General features: G+C 40.7%; 1 protein-coding gene across 2 annotated transcripts; it reads right to left on the reverse strand.

Moving 5' to 3' along the window:
- Nucleotides 1-10686: 10686 nt before the first annotated feature.
- On the reverse strand, nt 10687-18990 carry RAN (RAN, member RAS oncogene family). 2 transcript variants are annotated; one of them, XM_074606058.1, is made up of 9 exons: nt 18844-18990; nt 17542-17651; nt 15416-15845; nt 14426-14468; nt 13447-13531; nt 13228-13353; nt 11978-12165; nt 11234-11404; nt 10687-11125 (listed from the first exon to the last, which is right to left on the reverse strand). In XM_074606058.1, exons 4-9 carry the CDS (start codon nt 14459-14461, stop codon nt 11081-11083), a joined length of 651 nt encoding a protein of 216 aa, XP_074462159.1. In that variant the 5' UTR covers nt 14462-14468; nt 15416-15845; nt 17542-17651; nt 18844-18990; the 3' UTR covers nt 10687-11080. The 2 variants fall into 2 exon arrangements, with proteins under 2 accessions (XP_074462159.1, XP_074462158.1); XM_074606057.1 differs by having other exon boundaries at nt 15416-15902; nt 18844-18976.
- Nucleotides 18991-19019: the final 29 nt, after the last annotated feature.

The following is a 19019-nucleotide window of genomic DNA, read 5'->3' on the forward strand; positions in this document are numbered from 1 at the left end:
GGGTTGGGTGGGTTTTTTATTGTTATTGTTTTGTGGGTTTTTTTTTAAATCAGAAATTAACGCACAGGCCTGAAGTTCCCTGGAAAAGCCATCATTTCTAAGGTTCATTCACTGTCTAGACCAATAACAGTCTCTTCTGGGTCTCAAACTTAGGTGCAGCTATCAAAATAGTAAACATGAATGGATGTTCATGTTTACTACAGTCATAACTGTATTACTGTGTTCTGTATTTAAACACAAATAACTCATTACATAAATGCAGGTTAAGAAACAGATGACTACACAGGCTGTTCTTGAGGGGAAAAAAATTGGCGTGTTTAGTGGTGGTCACCAGCAGAAGAGGAGTCAAGAGTGACAAATCAGGAAGTACAGAGGGATTTGGTCATATGAAAAGAACGTGTGAAAAGAATCAGATCTGGATTTCACATTCATTGCAGAGGAGTAAGAGGTAACAAGGTTTGGCATTAGTGTAGAACACATTGCAGGAGGGAAGGACAGAGGGCTGTGCAGTTTCCATTATTGGATGTCTTGAAACAGGCTGGACAAACACTTGTCAGGGATACTATGAAAACAGTCTTACCTTTGCAGCAGGAGAATAAGATAAATTAGTTCTTTTGATCCATTCCAACCGTATTTTGCCACGATTCTGTGACTTATGAGATCATTGATGTATTTCTATGTTCTCCTTTTTCATTTTTTCCTCATAGTTAAACAATATTAATTTCGGCTAGTATCAACACTAAGAGTTTCAATGCAAATCCTGAAATATAATAAATTTGAATTTCCAATACATAGCAAAAAATATCCAAACAAAACCCCTCGAGGCATTATAAAGAACAATTTTAAGTTAAAAAAAACAATAAAAGCAAGACTTTCTAGACCTCATGGGAAAGGATTATGTATAAAGATTTTGTACAGGCTATATAAACCAGTACTGCCTTTGAAAGAATGCATGATATGGGAGGGACATAGAAGTTTTACTAGCATGAGAAAGTTATAAATACATACAGATTTTATTAGCATCTGTATTACTGTGATTAACGGTAGGATGATTCTTGACAGAGTGCAGCTTCTCAGAGTTGTGGCCTTCAAAGGCACAAAGAATGCTGAATGAGCAGCTATCATGTGTGATGGAGCAAGCTACTTCATGAGGACTTAACTGGGCCCCCATCTCTGGTAGGAATCCACCTGCACAAAGATAGCTGCAAATGAGCAACTCAAATGCTTCTTAGATCAGCAAAGGACCACAAAAGCTATGAAAAAAGCTTCATAGGTAGAAGAATTTCAGGCACCACAATTCTTTTTGGACAATGCTATCTAACAAAAGACAATCAAAGCGTGGCAGTGGCCATTGCATGTCTCCGGTCCCTAGGGCATATCAAGTCGTAAATGAAACTTTGTCAAAGTTAGTGAGAAAGTAGACCACACTCCTGAAAATAGTGCATGAAGTTTTCTTTTAGTTGATTATACTGAAAAGGACAAACTGAACAGTTCAGACTGAAGAAAGAGCAAACAAGCAAAAATCCTGGAGCTAATTCAACAAGGCTAACACTATTATAGAAAAAATATTTTTCTAATTAAGAAAATGAGAAGTGGCTGGTTGATGCCAGAAAACAAAAATACAGCATTTTGGCAACACAATATAGGCCAAATCAGATGAAAATACTTTTATCATGCTATATATGCAATGTTAAGCTGCTATAATTTATATATTCTTTCTGAAAACATTAAGAGCCTAATGACTCAAAGACCAAGCAGGTGCATAACATCATACAATAAATTATACATTCAAGTTTTCTTTGGATGAGGTCCCACTTGCTAATTAATAGTCATTAGATGACTCTTTTTATTGTTTACTTACTGCATCATCCTGACTTTTTTTTTGTATTGCGGTAGTGACTTGAACATCTCACTCCATACACTGAAGAAATCATTTGATTTTTGTGAAAATCCCAAAGATTTAATTTAATCAAATCTTTGATTATCTGAGCCTTAACATCAAGCTTACATAAAATTGGATAATTGTATAAATAAAACGTTATAGAAATTTTATGTGAGTAAGCCAAATCTTATTTGCCAAAATGCCCCGGCCTGTAACTACAAGTTTTGGGTATCATTCAGGCAGTTATATTTTCTTAATTACAGAATTATTTCACCATGATAGAGTTTAGCCTTTAGAATTTGTGTCAGTTTTTCTCTGACAGACTTACTTAGTTCTCTCTTGCTCTGCTGGGTAAAAGCAACTCCATGAAAGTTTCATTGAACTGCTTCGTGAAACAAGTTTACTAGCACAAATGGAGAACATACCCAGAAGCCAATCTGCAAATTACTTCTCAGTAAGAACATCTGAGCCTATTATAGATATACATATTAAAGACTTTTAATTCTATGGGGAATAGCAAAGTTCCTGTCTTTTGTAGTTTCTTTCTTTAGATCAAAGTGGCAAAAGCAATGAGAGGGTGGGGACAGAAATGAGAGCGCTGGCTAAAATGTTGGCAGCGGCTTCCAAATCTGTGCTTTTATTAAGATCTGAAGAGTCATCAAATCTGAAATGCAACCCAGTAATTTAAAAGCACGAAAACCAAATTCCAGAATTAAGATCCGGACTAAGCCCCACAGTTTCAGGTACCAGTCTTGCAGTTTTAGCTCTCCATCAATAGAAGAGGGCTAATACATAAGCCGAACCTTAGCATAAGTTCTCTTCCATGCACTCTTGACCACTGTGACTGCTGTAAGTCTGTTCCTCACTGTAATGCTTAATAACCTGACTAGAGAAATCACTTACATCTGTTGACTGCAACAGCCATCCCAAGGATCCTAAAATCACAGGACACACCCTGGAATCATAGAGCTAGCTAAAAGCTTAACATATTTTCAAAACAATAAACAAAAGAAAAAGTCACATTTGTTTCTGCCACTGTTCTTAATGCATACTGCAGAAAAGCAGGCTAAAATAAAATCAATCATTCAAAATGTGATTTTGACTATGAAAATGGATGATACAGAGATAAAGAAAATCCCCTTTTCTTTTTCTACAGGATTTCTCAATCTCATAGTGATTTTCATAGGCTCCTTAAATAACTGTCATTTTCACGTCACTTGCAGGTAAAGGTGACTGATGTGACCTTCTTCAGATCGTTTTTAATTAGTTAGAAATACCGATTTTTCAAGAGATTATTTTAAGTGTTTCCCTGCTTTCTCTTGGGCTCTAAGCCTTTTTTAGCCTATGCAAAGTCAGCTGGGGTGAAGAACAGGAGATATACTCAAAGAAATACCGACCATATCAACATTCACAATAAAAGCGTTATTAAAGGGGATAAAAGCGTTAGCCCTCTGCTAGCAGTAAACAAGTAGTGGCAAGTATCCACTCAGAGGCCAACAGCAACTAAAATACAAATAAATTTTGAAAGCGTAACTAACCCAAGCAGATAGCATTATTTTCTTCTATCATTTTTACAAATACAGATGAGTAGGTTTTATATCTATATGTTTCCATTTTCATTTATTCCGCAAGGCTGATATAGAATATTTACATGAAAAAATAAGAGTATCATTTCACATGTTGTACTGAAGCTTCCAGGTCAGAACATGGTCATATTTGTACAAGGCACTATATACACACGTACCAAGAGGACAGCACCTAGCCTATAACCAAAACACTTCAAGGGCACTTGCAGAAGTAGTCAACTGCAGAAACTGAAAGGAGTAATAAAACACGCAATAGAAAAATGCTTGCCCCAGGGTGTAAGTCTTTCAAACTGCAGCACAGAATATGTTACATGCCTAGATCATATTTATCCTTTACATGTTACTGAAAGTCCCTGCTGTTTACTGAAGTAATGCCTGATCTGGAAAAATCCAAGTTATACACCTACAACGAAGTGGCAAAACACTACCTAACTAAAGTAATCTTCCAAGTTGCAGGGTGTTAAGATAGATTGTTTCGGGCAGCTTTCATTTAAATCACAGAAGTTCTAGCAAAGTCAACTGTCATGTGCACAAAGATTAGTATGGAACAAAGTCAATTATTTTCAGTTAGGTCTATTTCTTCTCTTGAAAGCTTTTATCTATGGTATCCTGTCAGCACCACCTAAAGTGCTTTTCAGCAAAGCACAGGTGCATGATCAGCCTCTCATGTGTGGGTACAGGGAGCTCTTGCAACATGTTGGATACCAAGCTGGTCTTATCTTAAGTTCTCTGTGGTGGAGAACCACCTAGTGAAGTTCTCAGTTGCCAGGAGAGTTTGAGTTCCCCTCCCTCTCCAGCCTGCATCATTCTTTCCCCCTACTGCTTTCCTCTATTTGGTTTGATATTTAATAGCAACTTCTATTAAGTATAATTGCTACTAATTAGTTATGCTTTGGAATGTTGCATTAATCACTATCACATTATTAGCATACGAGCACTTCGCTAAGATGCTAAAAGAAAATTGGTTCTGCTTTACCTCAAACCAGGACAGTTCTCTAGTCATAATTTACATCTCTCCACCTATTCTCCATACCTTTTCTGGTTGCTCAACTTGTATGCATGCTTTCTTCTTCCTGCTTATGAGTTCCCTCATGTTCCTTCTCGCAGGCTCATCCCTTTACAAGAGAGGTGTCATCTCACTGCCTCAGGCAACATTTTGCTTGTTGCTTCATCTTATTGACAGTCTAGGCTACACTTCTGAAGATGCCACATTAGCTTTATGCCACACTGCCCAGGCTTCTCCTGTGCTGCCATGAGTTCCAAGTACCATGTCAGCTAGGGATGTGCCTGTGTAGAGAGTCAGAATTGCTTATTCCACCCTCTGAACCAGGGTCCTCAACTGGAAAAGCACAGATGCAGTTTATCACCTATGAAATATGCAAAGTGCATTTGAGGAACTTGTTAAAGTTGGCATTCACCAGCATAATTAGCTAAAACTGTCACAGAGCAGTTATTCCAGCCATCCTAATTTCAAATCTGAAAGTCTGAGTGGAGAAACATCTTCCTCCCTTATTTACATCTCTCTACAGGAAAATAAGAACTGTAATACTCAGGACACTGATCCTTCAAGCTTTCTGTTCATTTCACTACTCATACAGTACCTTGACTACAAGGTCAAACCATGAATTACATGACACAGTGCTGTACTGGGTAAGACTGCTGCATATTCCTCACCAGATTTTTGTTTTGCATCAAGGTTAGGTGATAGCACTTAATGTATTTTTTCCCCCGGCAAAGTTATACGTTAATTCAATGTCAGTTATCAAGATGCTGACCGGTTCCATATAGTAAACTCCTATTTATTTATTTTTTTTTAACCTAAATTTGCTGAAGAGCAAGACAAAGTTATAAAGTACATGATGGCAGTGCCTAGGCTTTGCTATGCTAACAGCATTAGGATGACACACTTAGTGGATATAACTTAGAGAAAAAATAACCCTATTAGAAGTCTAATTATATTTACCTTATTTTGCAACAAACAGGAATATTGTAGAAAAAAAATAACTCTTACCTGTTTTAAATTTTTTATCAACTAGCACCTGCTACTGCACGTGCAGTATAGCCGTTTCCTACTATGAGTAAACCTAAAATCATGCACGCTGCTTCCTTCTTGAAGACACGACTCTCGTGCAACCCCAGCAGGCGCATTTCAGTCCAACAGCCTCTCCCGGGAGCCCAGCCGCCCCAGCGCGGGCGGTGTGCCCCACCGCGTGGCTGAAACTGGTACCACAAAAGCAGTCATTTTATCTCCCATCGGGGAAGTTTCATTCAAGCCTGGAATTACCCCGTTTCTCAGATGCTACACAGTCTGCTTTCTAGCGAGAGAAAAGAATTGTGCAGTAACTGCTCAGTCTCCGTAACAAAGATTTTTTGTAAGCTGTATCAGACTTGTTCAGCTAAGGAGCTAAGAACTCCTGTTTCACCTGGTTTACGCCTCACATACCTAGCAACAACTTCTGCAGTTCTGACTGGCAGATGATATGTGTCAAACAGCTCTTTTATACACGATCCTCAAGGAATTACTGCAGTCATCTACTATAGTTTGAATTAAGTTTTAGCACTAGGTATCAATTCAGGTATTCAAGTGAAACAAAACATCCAGACATAAATAAGAAATAAAAATACTAGATCCAAAATGAAAATTTAATGAATAATGTCAGAAAATGCAGACAGTGATTTCGTGTTTATTATGACCCACCTTTTTATTTATAAATGGAACAAACCTCTTTGGCTTGAGCTAATTCCCTAAATACTTGCCCTGTGAACCCAACCTGAGATCTGGAAGTTTTAGCACCTTTTTTTAATTATTATTTTATGGTGTAATCCATCAAAAAAGCCCAACGGGGAAGTTAACTTTCTTTTATACTCTCAGTATAAGCAACACACACGTTGCTTCCCTCCAGCACTATTTTCAAGTCACCAATATATGAAAAAGTCATCAGCAAGTTACCACTGGTTTTGTGTAGTGAAAAGCTTATCTCGCAGCAGCAATAGGAGTTGGTATTACAACTGGGAAATCAGACTGCAGTGCTGGCTCATGCAAGCTAACTCTCACCTGCAAAAGAAGGTCAAAGCAAACAAGAACCATTTATATTAGTCACTTGATTTGCTGTCTTTAGCTTAACACTTTGTACAGAAGACTTAAATAGCTGTATAAAGAAAAGATCCTGATGCTTCAGAGTGTAATCAGTGATTTTGTCACTTAGACAATCGTAACAGGAAGGGTACTAGTTAAGTACAACCTTATGAGCTTCCTGTTTATGACTATCTACTTCACACTTTCAGAGATTTTGTTTTAGCTGCCCTTTTCAGACTTTATTAATAAAGTGGCAACTGAGAGTAAACTAAGCTAGTTGCCTCCTAGTAACCTTTATCAATGAAATGCAATTTTGAATGCTTGCATTAAACATTAAAACCATGACTTCAGAAATAGTGGCTCAAACATTAAAACTTTTGGTAGTGTTACATAAAATATGAAATTCTGTTTACAACATTATTTGGGGAAATTTGTACTCATCTTTTCAATTTCTTTCCCCTCAAGCGAGTAATAGAAATATGGGAATCTGATTCTTTTTGTCATAGAATTCCAGAATCACAGCAAGACAGACATCAACTACAACTACTCAAAATAAAATTCTGAAAAAATAAAATAAAAATCAAAGAACCTGCACTGAACTAGTGCTCCAATGTGAACATTGGCCCATTTCAGGGATGTAGCTTGTAGCACACTAAAATTTTGGGGAAGTGTAATCCACTTACTGAACCACCTGTTCACTTTGTGAACTAGAAGAGACTTACCCACACAACCCAATTAGAAGTATTTGTCTTGTACACAGAAATCTGCAACCTAAGAAGATTCAGGCCCTGTGCTATGTAGCATTGGTATAAATAACATGCCTTATGTTTCAACATTCCTACAATTATTCAATAACTAGATCTCTAAAGAGGCGATGGTCTGGCTCATTAGCAAAGTCCCAATAAATCTGTTAAACAGGTTATCATATTAAGCCTTCCTTTCAAGCACAAAATTCCTCCAAGTTTAGTATTACATTGTTTGTCAGGCAGGCAAGTGAGCTCTAAAACAGGAAGAGGAATCAGGTTTTTTTTGCCAGAAAGGCAATCGCTTGCACCACACAAACAGTTACACAGAAGCCAGAGGGCAATGAGGACTCAGAATCACTACAGCAGTGTTATGACCTGGGTGTTCTCTGAAAAAGCTACTGGCCCAGAACAGCATAATCATTCATTTTCTCACAAGTCTCCAGCTGAAAGCATTTCCTCAATTTTGGCCACTTGCAGAGATCATCAAGTGTTAGAAGGCACATGGAAGGAAGAACTCCTTCATGGGTTGCTCATATAGCAGCTTGTGCCAGGAAAAAGATTCTTAAAGGCAGAGTTCATCTCAGCACAAAAAAAAAAAAGAAATCAACACACACACACACCAGCAGCCTATAAATCAATGCACCTATGTGAAAACAAACTGATCAAAGCAGCAGGAGATTTAACTTTTCAATTACTTCTAAGACATTGCTATCAATCCTGGTTTAAAAGGGACAAATCAACTGTTGCCAAGACATGGGTGAGAAAGTGATTAGTACTACCAATCCAGGTCTGGAAAACTACTGGCTTCAATCAAATCATGTATTTGTTCCAGGATGGTGAAGGCAGAAGAACAATTTGTCTCAGCACTGTCTTCTCCACTAGTTCAGACTAAGACAACTATATTAGCAACACAACAGAACCACTTCTAAAGGAAGGAGACATTAATGAGGCATAAGAGAGGCAGACTTCAACCTACTTGGCATACAGATTTCCAGCTGCTGCAGAGAAGTGTTCTCCAATGTTTTGAAACAAGATTTTGTTGAAATCCTGAGAGATCCAAGGGCAACCCTAGCTTTCCTAAGGAGGCCTTTAACACTCCTTCATTGAAAGGTTCAGTAATAAGTAGCAAAACTATTTTGCACATGCACTAGTTTTCCAACAACTCTTCTAATACAACCCTCTGGGCTTGCACACGGAAAAACTCAAGAGCTTTAGCACGGAACTAGGAACAGTAAATGTCCCAGCACCTCCTCCTGCTTTTGAAAGTTAAAGCTCAGCATGGTCTGTAATGACAAGTTACTAAAAATGAATCTGAAACCAGAGATCTTAGTGTGGGAGAACTCACCAAATGGTGTGCAAGAAACAAAAGAACTCCTACAATTAATCTGATCTAACCATACAGCAGTCAGGCAATTAGAACCAAGCACGTATTGCAATAAAGGATTTCGGTCTCATCAATTCAGTCCTAATAATACTAGAGCTCTCACACCGACTGATGTGACTATTTAGTACAGACGTACTTAAAATGCAAGTTTTATTTTCCTCATTACTTGACTAAATAGATAAAGTTATTTTGCCTAAACCAAACTAGTGAAAAGCTTCTTGGAAGTTAAGGAACTTCAACTCAGGAATCTGCAAATGCATATTAAGGACACCTGCATTATTTATAATGAACAATTAACAGGGACTAAATGTGACAAGCAAAGTATATACTGCAACAAGCAGACTTAATTCCACTCCCAAAACATTTCACGTTGAAGAGATTACTTTACAGCAGAACTAGTATTACTGCCTACTTCAGAGATTAAGGTTTTGTGGACTTAGAACACTGAAGACTACAAAACAACACTCATAGCATAGTCTTTCTTTCACTTTCCATAATCTCTTCAGATCTTCTGTAGGAATTCATACCAAGGCTAGTACCTGTGCACAGCAGGCAAGTTGTGAAGATAACACCATACACACACTATAGAACAACACAAATATAACTTCAGTGCTGCTGTTTTTTCTTCTTAGTACATATCACTACTATAGAACTACTGAAGTTTTCTAAATCAATTTGTGTTTAACTAGTGCATTTTCAGAAGTGAGACAGCTTGAAGACAAAAAGCTACTACACTTAGTAAAGCAGTAGCAGATAGCCAAGCGAGCAGTATCAACCAAGATATACACAGGTAAATTAGTGAACACTACTGGCAAAAACCTACAATACAAAGTTAGAGCAAGATGATGCAGCAAGATTCAATGGAATGTTAAGTGGGAGTTTGTCTTTTTACAAATTAAGTGTATGACATTCCTTATTTTTGTTAATGAGCATCAAGTCCTAAATACAACTCAGCTTTTCATTAACTAGCTATAAAGAAGGGAAAAAACCCACACACCCCATGCTACAATTCTAACTTCCCCTAACTTTAAAATGATTCCTTTACACAGCGTTGCAGAATAATCACAGTCCATGCTTTTTGCTGCCATGTACCAGAATAGTTGAATAGTACTCAAGTATTCAAATATTCAAGTAGGAGTTACATACACAAACATGCAAATTAAAAGGAATAAATGAAATGCTCCACTTTATTAAGAAACCAAAAATACAAAACTGAAGAGTTCAAGGCTTCATGTACTCAAACACTACTGAAAAATGGTGTCTTAGTTTTGTTTACTAGCAGTACTAATATTGACCAAGATTAATCTCTACAAGATAGTGTTAAAAGTTGACATTTTCCACCATTTGTGCTGTAATAAGCTAGAGTTTCAAATTAAGAACTTGGTGCAGTTACAGTAGTCTAGATATTTTGTTTTGTAGCCAAGAGCTTTTTAGCTCAAACTACAGCTGTTTTCTAGTTAGTGAAGTTTAAGATGCTTAGAGAGAATTTGTTTAATCAGCTATAGTTCTACTGAATGATGTTCCATGCAAAGATACAGCTTTAGAGTCACCTAACGGACCTAGATGCCATTTGTTTTTGGCTACTAAAAATACAGAGCTCTGTGAAGGCATATTGTACTAAAAGTCAGAGAGTTGAGACTGCATCTAATGGTAGCATATGCAAGCTGAACTACACACTTTTCTCTCAAGACACCCTGCAAACCACAAACATTCCCTCTGCATGGGAATGTTGATCCAGTCACACTTACCAGTCCAGTGTTCTCTGCTTTAGTTTAACCTGGCAAGTTAGTTCAGCTTTCCTCAGGTGCTTTAATTATACGCTTCAGGAAATCAAGGGAAGGTTAACTGTTAGCTCTGATTTAGCAAGAGAAGCATAACATGAGAAGCAGAAGGGAAGAGGAGAACAGAGAATGAGAAAGGCAGTAGACAATCAAGTATTAGCCTCAACTGAAGAGCAAAAGACACTTTGAAGAGTTTTCCTAACAATGCATGAAAGTTCACTTGCTTAGAGATACTTGAAATACAACTTTATTATCTAAACAAAAAAGAATGAGAATGACAGAAACAAGATTTACCACTTAACACTCTGATGTGACTGCAGCAGTCTTATATTTGAAACTCAAAAGGGGAAGTAATTGCAGTCCAAAAAACAGCTAAATATGCAGGTCCAAAATATGAAGTTTTTTGTTTTGGTTTTTTTTTCATTTTGTTTGTTTTTTGTTTTTTTGTTTTTTTTTTAAACTGCCACATTCACTCCGAAGCCCATTCATCTCTTTCAGCATCCCAAAGATTAAGCACATGTTCTGCTCAGCTAGATAATAAAGTGGCAAACACGCTGCACCACTGACATCACAGGACAGTTGCCTATAAAACTAGACTTCTGACGCTGGGCTCCAGCTTCATCCCTCACAGGTCATCATCTTCATCTGGCAGTGCAGTAGTTTGAGCAATCTGGAATAAAGAAGTTACACTTAAGAGCCATTCTTCAGTTATTTGCCCCAAGAGTCCAAACACTAGTTACCTGTTCATCATTTGACCTTTGTGCCCTTTCTCGCTTACCTGTAAGTCTTGCTCATACTGTGCTGCCAGTGCTGGGTCCATAACAACTTCAGGTGGTGCAAGAGCAGGCATGGCAACAAACTCCAAGTTAGGATCTCCAATTAGCTTTCTAGCAAGCCAGAGGAAAGGCTTCTCAAAGTTGTAGTTACTCTTGGCTGAAATGTCATAATACTGCAAAAAAGTACATATTATACATTACTAAAAAAGAGACACCTCTAACTGGTATTTAGGGCAAAGATTAACATGCACATTATTTCTCCACTTCTACCTCTGTACTCTTTTTGACTACATGACTTCTGCTTATGCTTTCAGAAACAGCTATGATCTAAGTGTCTAGAAATGTACAATTTCAGTCAAGTAGGCAAAAACCAATAAATGAAAAGTAGAGTATACAGTCTGATCAAAGATGTAGCTTTCAAGAAGCAATAGTGCATCTTTCTCCTGTGACTTCATCTACTTTAGTCTCACTTCTGTGTCATCTGATAAGATTCTGAGAAGTAAAAGCCAAATGTACACACACTTTTTTTAAGAACTTATCAGAGCTTCTGCTCAAGACCAGTGACGATCATCTTTAACATCATCACTTCCCCCTTCCCTGAAGTTAGGGTCAGGCAGCCAACAGAATGTGAAGTTGAAATGTTATAGCCTGTACTGACAAAGGCAGAACAGTTGATTACTGCACAAAACACAATTGCAGTCAACAGACCCAACAAGTTCCATTCCTACAAACTCATGCCAACATACCTGGAGATTCTTCTTCCTGTGGAAGACAATGGATTTTGCCTTGACTTTTCTGTCCTTAATATCCACTTTATTGCCACACAACACTATAGGGATGTTTTCACATACTCGTACCAGATCTCTGTGCCAGTTAGGTACATTCTTGTAAGTAACTCTTGATGTTACATCAAACATTATTATGGCACACTGAGCTGCAAGAAAAGAATAGTCAAAATTTACATAAGCAAGTGCTTACTTTCCTGATAAGATGGAAAGAGAGAAGAGGTACCCCTAGAAATCCCACGTTAGGGTTAAGTGTTTGCATTAACTTCTCCCTCTCAGCTTTGCCGTTCTGAGATACCACATTCTGTTAACAAGGTCAACACAAGTCCATAGAACTCAGCCCACAGCCACATCACCTCACATCTTTAGTGCCCAATCTTAAACACCAGCTAATTTGATCAATGCAACTGTCCCACTCAGTAACATGGTGTTGCATGGTATGAAAACATACAAGGATTACAAAAGCTAATTTCTGTCAAATATTTGTGTAAATCAAAGTTGACTAACACCTATTTAACTAATCTCAGCCATCCTATTGAGGCTTTCAGGTAGGTTGAGAGCTTGTAGTCCACATCTCAGGATACCCTTGTCCAGAACAGTTTTTCAAAGAACGGAGGGCCTTTACTCAATGCTGATACTCCTAAAGGAAAAGCAATAATGTCAAAATCTAATAATCCCTTGCAAAATTTTAAAGATATACAGGTGACTGAAGTACACACAGAACTCAGCCTGGCCAAGCAGAATTTAAGGGACACTACCAATACTTCTTTAGAAAGACAACTAGACTCTGGCATGGAGATGTACAACTTCATCATCGTATCGAAACCTTTACAGTTTGTGTGCTTCAAGTCCTTGCCTCAGCACAGTACATTAATATAGATGTAAATGTGTACTAACTGAAGCACATACTTTCACCTCTTAAACACTGAATTTCATCAGCAATATCTTGTTGTTTAACATGTACCATTACTCTTAATACCAAAACCTGTAATAGCACACTGAATCTTAGCATACAGTCTTAGAACATTCCCACATCAGCACAAGTTGCTCAGCAAAGGAAATTATCACAACTAGATTAAGAGTTTGAAGACCCAGAAGCCAGCTCATCACTGCAAGCAGTACAGACAGCTTTCAAAATGGCCAATGGGAACAGAATTAAGGATTGAACTGTTAAGTAGTAGAGAGTATTCCCACATATAGACACATCTTACCTTGGATGTAGTAGCCATCTCGCAGGCCACCAAATTTTTCTTGGCCAGCTGTGTCCCATACATTAAATTTAATAGGGCCTCTGTTAGTATGGAACACCAGAGGATGAACTTCAACACCCAGCGTCGCTACAGTAATAAGAAAAAGCAGCACACTTAGCAAGTCATGAATTACACTTCTAATTGTAACATAGTAAGTCTCAAATGTTTCTTCAGACATACCTACATACTTCTTTTCAAATTCACCAGTCAAATGACGTTTTACAAATGTTGTTTTACCAGTGCCACCATCACCAACCAGGACAAGCTGTTGACAGATAGACAAAAAAGTCAGAGCAGTATCTTTCCACAGACATTTATTGGTCATTCTAGTGTAAATACTAGTTATTACTACAAAGACCTTAGTCCTACAAGATACTTTAAAGAAAAGCTTGAACTCCCCATGAAGTGACTCGCTGTCCTGGAACCCCATTCGTTACGCCTACCATTCTAAAACTCTAGTCAGACTTATCTAGTTCTATAGCTGAAACCTACAATGCACTGTGAATAGGGGTCTACTAAATTACAAGTGACTGAATTAAGAATATTTGGGGTTTTCAACCTGAATGTGACCATATTTAGAGAGGAACTCATTTAAGCACCCGAACTGGAGAAACCCACCATAATGTTACAAATAAAAAAGCAAACAAAAAAACAAACACCTGCTCTACTAAGAACTGGATTACTCTAGACAAGTATCATAAGAAACACTAACAACAACCTTTCATGAAGCAGTCTGAAGGAATTCTGGCTGTTATGATAACAAAAGCCACACACAAAACACCAGAAAATTCTGTTCTGAAGCATTTTAACGTTTTTTTTCCCCTAAACAATTAATACAAAACAGAAAACAGACTAGTCTAATTCACTCTAAGGACTTTTTGCTATGAACTTTACCTCTGAAATTAAAAATCATTCTATATGCAAATCATCACTAAAATTTATTACACTAAACTACAAACAGCATCAGATTGGCACAGTGCAAGACTATCTTTTTGTACAAGTTACACATAATATTACAATAAACTAACTGCACCGTTAAGAAAAGACTAGCACTTCGAAACCGAACCTACCATCCACGTTGACACTCGAGTCTCTCGTGCTACTTCTCTAGGGAACGAAAAAAAAAAAGAAACAAAAAATCCCTAAACCACTCCCTTACCTTAAACTGCACTTGGGGCTCTCCTTGGGCGGCCATGCTGGGTCTGCAGGGGAAATGGAAGCATGTGAGCTCACAACAGGCGAGCTGATTCAAGGCCCAGCCGGAAGAGGCCGGCCGTCCTTTTCGGTTCCCGGACGCCTCCCAGGGTGCCTGTTCTCCGCGCCACTCGCCGCCGCCGGCGGAGCCCCCCCAGCCCGCCCCCCCTCCCCCCGCCACTCCGGCCCACGTGGTCCCGGGCCCCCTCACGGGGCACGAAGCGACGCCACCTCTCCCCGTATGCGGCGGGAGCGCGCCGTAATGGCGGCGGCACCTCCCCGCCCACCCCCGGAGCCCCGTAACGGTAGGCTGCCGCCGCCGCACCCCTTCGCCTTTCTGGCCCGGAGGAAGCAAGGCAGAGCCGCGGCCTCCGGCAGACACCTCAGTGGAGGCCGACCCTCGCCTCCCTCCTCCCCAGCCCGCCTGGAGCAGGACGCCACCGCTGCAGAGGGCTCACCTGCTCTTTAGGAGAGCCTGGCGCGAGCCCCCCAGGGCTCCCGGATAGAGCCTCCCCCTGGCCGGGCCTCAGCCCGCCCCCCCCCCCAACCCCACCAACGGGCCTAACGACTCTCCCCGCCATCGGCCACCATGACTGAGCAGCGCGCGCCACCTCCCCTCCCCCGCCGGTCAGGCCGTTGGAGGCCCCACTCCGCTCCGCTCCCCCTCCCTGAATTCACCCGCCCTTTTACCCGGGCCGGAGCGCAGCGCGGCTCCGGCCCCTTCAGCTCCCCCGCTCCGAGGCGTGGGGGGAGAACGGACGCCGCACAGGCCAAGCGCCACAGCTGCAACGCTCGCTCGGGCCCAGCCTCGCGGCAACCCAACCCACCTCCTCCCGCCACGCCTCGGCGGGAGCTAACGGTGACCGCCATCCCCACCGTTCACGCTTCACGCAGCAGCCACACAACCCCCCCATCCGCTCCTGGAAGGCGGAGAAGGGTGCCCCGGCCCCGTTACCTCTCCCGAGGCGTCTCTCCGCGTCGCTCCCCTCAGTGACTGGGCGCTGGGAAGATGGCGGAAGCGCGGTTCAAATACCCGGAGAGCGACGCCGCGCGGCCACGGGGAGGGGGAGGGGCCGCCCATCACGTGGTCAGCGGCGGGCGGGAGAGAGGCTGCTGGGCGCGAGAGTGGTCGTACGTTGCTGGGCCGCTGGCGGCGGCTCTGAGGGCATCCGGCCTCCTCCGCCGCGGGTCCTGGCCTCTGCTGGCCGCCTCGAGGGGTCTATCTTCCGCCGGCCCCAGGTCCGCGTACCTGCCGGGTGTTCGAGACCGGACCGAATGCGCGGTTCTAAGTGGCACCGTCTGCCGTAAGGCCCGAGGTTTGCTGGTGAAGGTCGAGGCAGAGCCTCTGGGCTAGGCTGAGCTGCGCGGGGAGCTCGGCAGTCTCTCTGTTTAATCATTAAAATCGCATCAGAAAGCGTTCTAGTTAGCCGATGATGCTCCTTCTGCAGACAAAGTTTAAAAACTGTGTGTAGTTACTTTGAAAACCTATTGAACTGCCTCCAGCACGGTTTAATAGTCTTCAAAAGCAGCAGGAGAATTTAATTGAACAGCTTTCAGGTAAAAGTGGCTGTGTTCAAAAGGACTTTCCTTAAATGTACCTTATGACCATTCTTTTCAGTTCTTCATACAAACTGATTTGCGTTCACTAGGGAGTGCATTAATGAAAATAAAAGTTGTTTTGGAAGCCCTGGATTTACAGTGTTTTCTCTAAGATCTCAAGTCCAAACTTCAGCGGAACAAAGTTATTCAAAAATTGACTTTCAAAGAACCTAGGTGTTTTGCATAGGTCTATAAATACCAAGTTCATGGGATCACACTGATTTTTAAGGTCTTTGATTTTTTCACTCCAGTATGTTTCAAACAGCTTTCATGAGGTTTGCATGCTGCACCCCATGATCAGAATAAATGCATGATTTCTTAAAATATCTCTGGATTGAATTAACACAGAGAATATTTCATGGCAGGTGATGTATACAAACACAGCTTATTTCTTCTATGGCAATGTACACAGCAAGTTTTACAAGAGTGATTGCATTCTGCTGTAATTTTTGCTTATTTGATAGAGTAATGCAAATCCAAATGTTGCATAAGATTTTCTGTGTTGGAAAAATCACTGGCTTGTTGAACTTGCTTTCGCTTTTTTGGACTAGTTGGGTTTGTGGGTTTTTAAACATTTTTGCTGATGGCCTCTAGGTGTCAGAAAGGATATTTTTCAGAATATGTAACTCAAATTTGTCTCAGCACAATGCTATCTTTATAAAACCCTTGTGAATTCCACCTCTCTTCTTGACAAATAGGCATGCATTTATAAATAGGAGCCCATAAACCCACATTAGTGCAGTTTGGCAGTTTTTAAGAATTTAAACACTTCCAGGGGAAAAAAAGCAATCTGTAACTGTTTATAGAACACTCAGTGTACTTTAGAAACTTCTCAATATTGCTACAAATTCATTAGTAAACCACTTTTGTCCTGAAAACAAAATGGTAATGCTATCTAATACGTTATTTTGGAATAATTAAAATAGATTTCTAATAAAAAAGTCCCCTATCATAGCATTTGAGTGCCTGGCAAATATTTATGTTTTTGTTACTAAGGTAAGTTACTATGTGGAATGTATTTTTTATCACCTGTTTTATCATCATGTGTAAGTGTTCAGTTCAGAAGATCCACAAAACATCTCCATTCAGCAGAGGCAACAATAAACTTTCAAGCACTCATCAGCAGTGTTAGATCACTATCTAAAAGATTAGAGTCAATAAGATATCACCAGGTAATCAGCAGAATAATTACTTTTAAAAGATCTTTATATTTCCTATATCTTGACTCAGGTCACCTGTGAAGAAACTTAGCAACTCACTGATGCAGATAAATGCACAAAGTAAAAGGCAGCCCTTAATAACCAAGTGAAGATGCAAATGAGGAACAGTACAAAAGGTCGTCCTGGAGATAAACACAGTCATAGTGCTAAACAGCACGTTTGAATGTGACTGCTGTATTAGTAGGAAGCAAAATAATTTTGCAAACTGTAAATGAAGGCAACAATATGTCCAGGCAAGCAATGAAAAGGAATGTAATTGTACTTCCCAGTTAAAGCCGTGATTGCGGAAATGTCTCTGGAACATGAGCTCAGGCAGGAATGGAGGTCTGCACGCCGGTGTTCAAGGCAACACAGGAAATTACACTGAAAGATCTGAAGAGGAAATTAGTCACTTTCAGCATGGATAGGTAACATGGATCCTACAGTAGCAAAATTCAAGCAGAATATGTATTCAAAAGACAAACTTTATTCATTTTTTCACCAGGTAAAACATGTCTGACTCTAGGTTTAATTAAGAGACTACCCTTCTGGAAGAGAAGCACTTACTAGGTCAATGATGAAGGGCAGATGTAGATCTAAATTTTTTCAGAAAACAAGAAGTCAGCAATTTACTGTCATTAAAGTGGCATACATTGCTAATTCAGGACCTTTAAATTCCTGATCCATCACGGGAATAAAATTCTTTGACTCTGTGAGGAAAATTATGCATTGGATTATTATGTTCAGTATCCAAAAGTAACATTTTTAGAATTTACAGTTGCTGAACATGTGGTCTAGAAGATAAGTCTATATATGATAGAACTGAGATACTAATAATTACAGGTAATTGACTATAGTCTTAAGGAGTACTTTTTGGCACACACCTAAGAACACAATACCACTGAGGACTCTCTGCCTCCCGTAGTATGTGCATGCTCTATTTCCTAGAAAGCCCCAGGCCTTTAAGACACACCTGTTGTTGTACAGATTTAGGACTTTGCCAAAGTTTTGGTGTTTTTACTAGAGCCCTGAACATCACTAAACAGGCAACATGTGTTAACACGTTTTAGTTGAAGAGCTGAAGCCAGTCAATGGGGCTTCAGAGCAGAGGATGGGATGGGAGTGTGCAGCTTTGTCATGGTTTCCAGTGGCGATACAGGTGGCTCTCGGCCATTCCAAGGGCGAACAGCAGACTGCACGCCATGGCTTAGTGCTGTGAGACAGGACAGGGAAGTGCCTATGGCCTGTGAGAAGCAGAAGTGCCAGCAAAGAGAGGACGCCGCCCGTGCGCTTTTTGGACTAAACATGAATTACATTAAGTCTGGTTGCAGCCTGTCCACACCAGAGAAAAATTAAATAAAATTCAACTAAAAAATAAACATATCACAATTTTTTTACAACTCTTTCTCTCACGACAGCCTCCCCAAACTGTGAGTGTAATAATTTCTCGTTGGACACGGCTCCCTCGGGGCAGGGGTTCCCTCACGGGTACCTGTGGTACCCTTCAGCCTCCTCGGCTCTCCAGCGCTCCCTCTGGCGAAGCGCCCCTCAAACACGTCCGTGGCCACACACTGCTCAGCCATACCTTCCCGCACGCTGCTTCGCCAAGCTCAGCGCGGCCGCCCGCTCCCTCACGGCCTCTCCCGCGCCGCCGCCGCCGGCAAGCGGGGGAATTACCTCAGCAGGGCGGCACCGCCGCGCCCGCCCCAACCGCCGGCCTCGCCGTGACGTCAGCAGCGCCAGGCGGGCTCCCCAAGGGGA

Source organism: Larus michahellis, chromosome 13 (genome assembly GCF_964199755.1).
Source record: "Larus michahellis chromosome 13, bLarMic1.1, whole genome shotgun sequence".
Classification (NCBI taxonomy): domain Eukaryota; kingdom Metazoa; phylum Chordata; class Aves; order Charadriiformes; family Laridae; genus Larus; species Larus michahellis.

Coding starts and splice junctions, on each gene's coding strand:
- RAN (XM_074606058.1), bottom strand. CDS start 14,461: ATGGCCGCCCAAGGAGAGCCCCAAGTGCAGTTTAAG. Junction 12,166..13,227: donor AGATGGCTACTACATCCAAG/GTAAGATGTGTC, acceptor CTTTTCTTGCAG/CTCAGTGTGCCATAATAATG. Junction 11,405..11,977: donor ACAGGAAGAAGAATCTCCAG/GTATGTTGGCAT, acceptor ACTTTTTTGCAG/TATTATGACATTTCAGCCAA.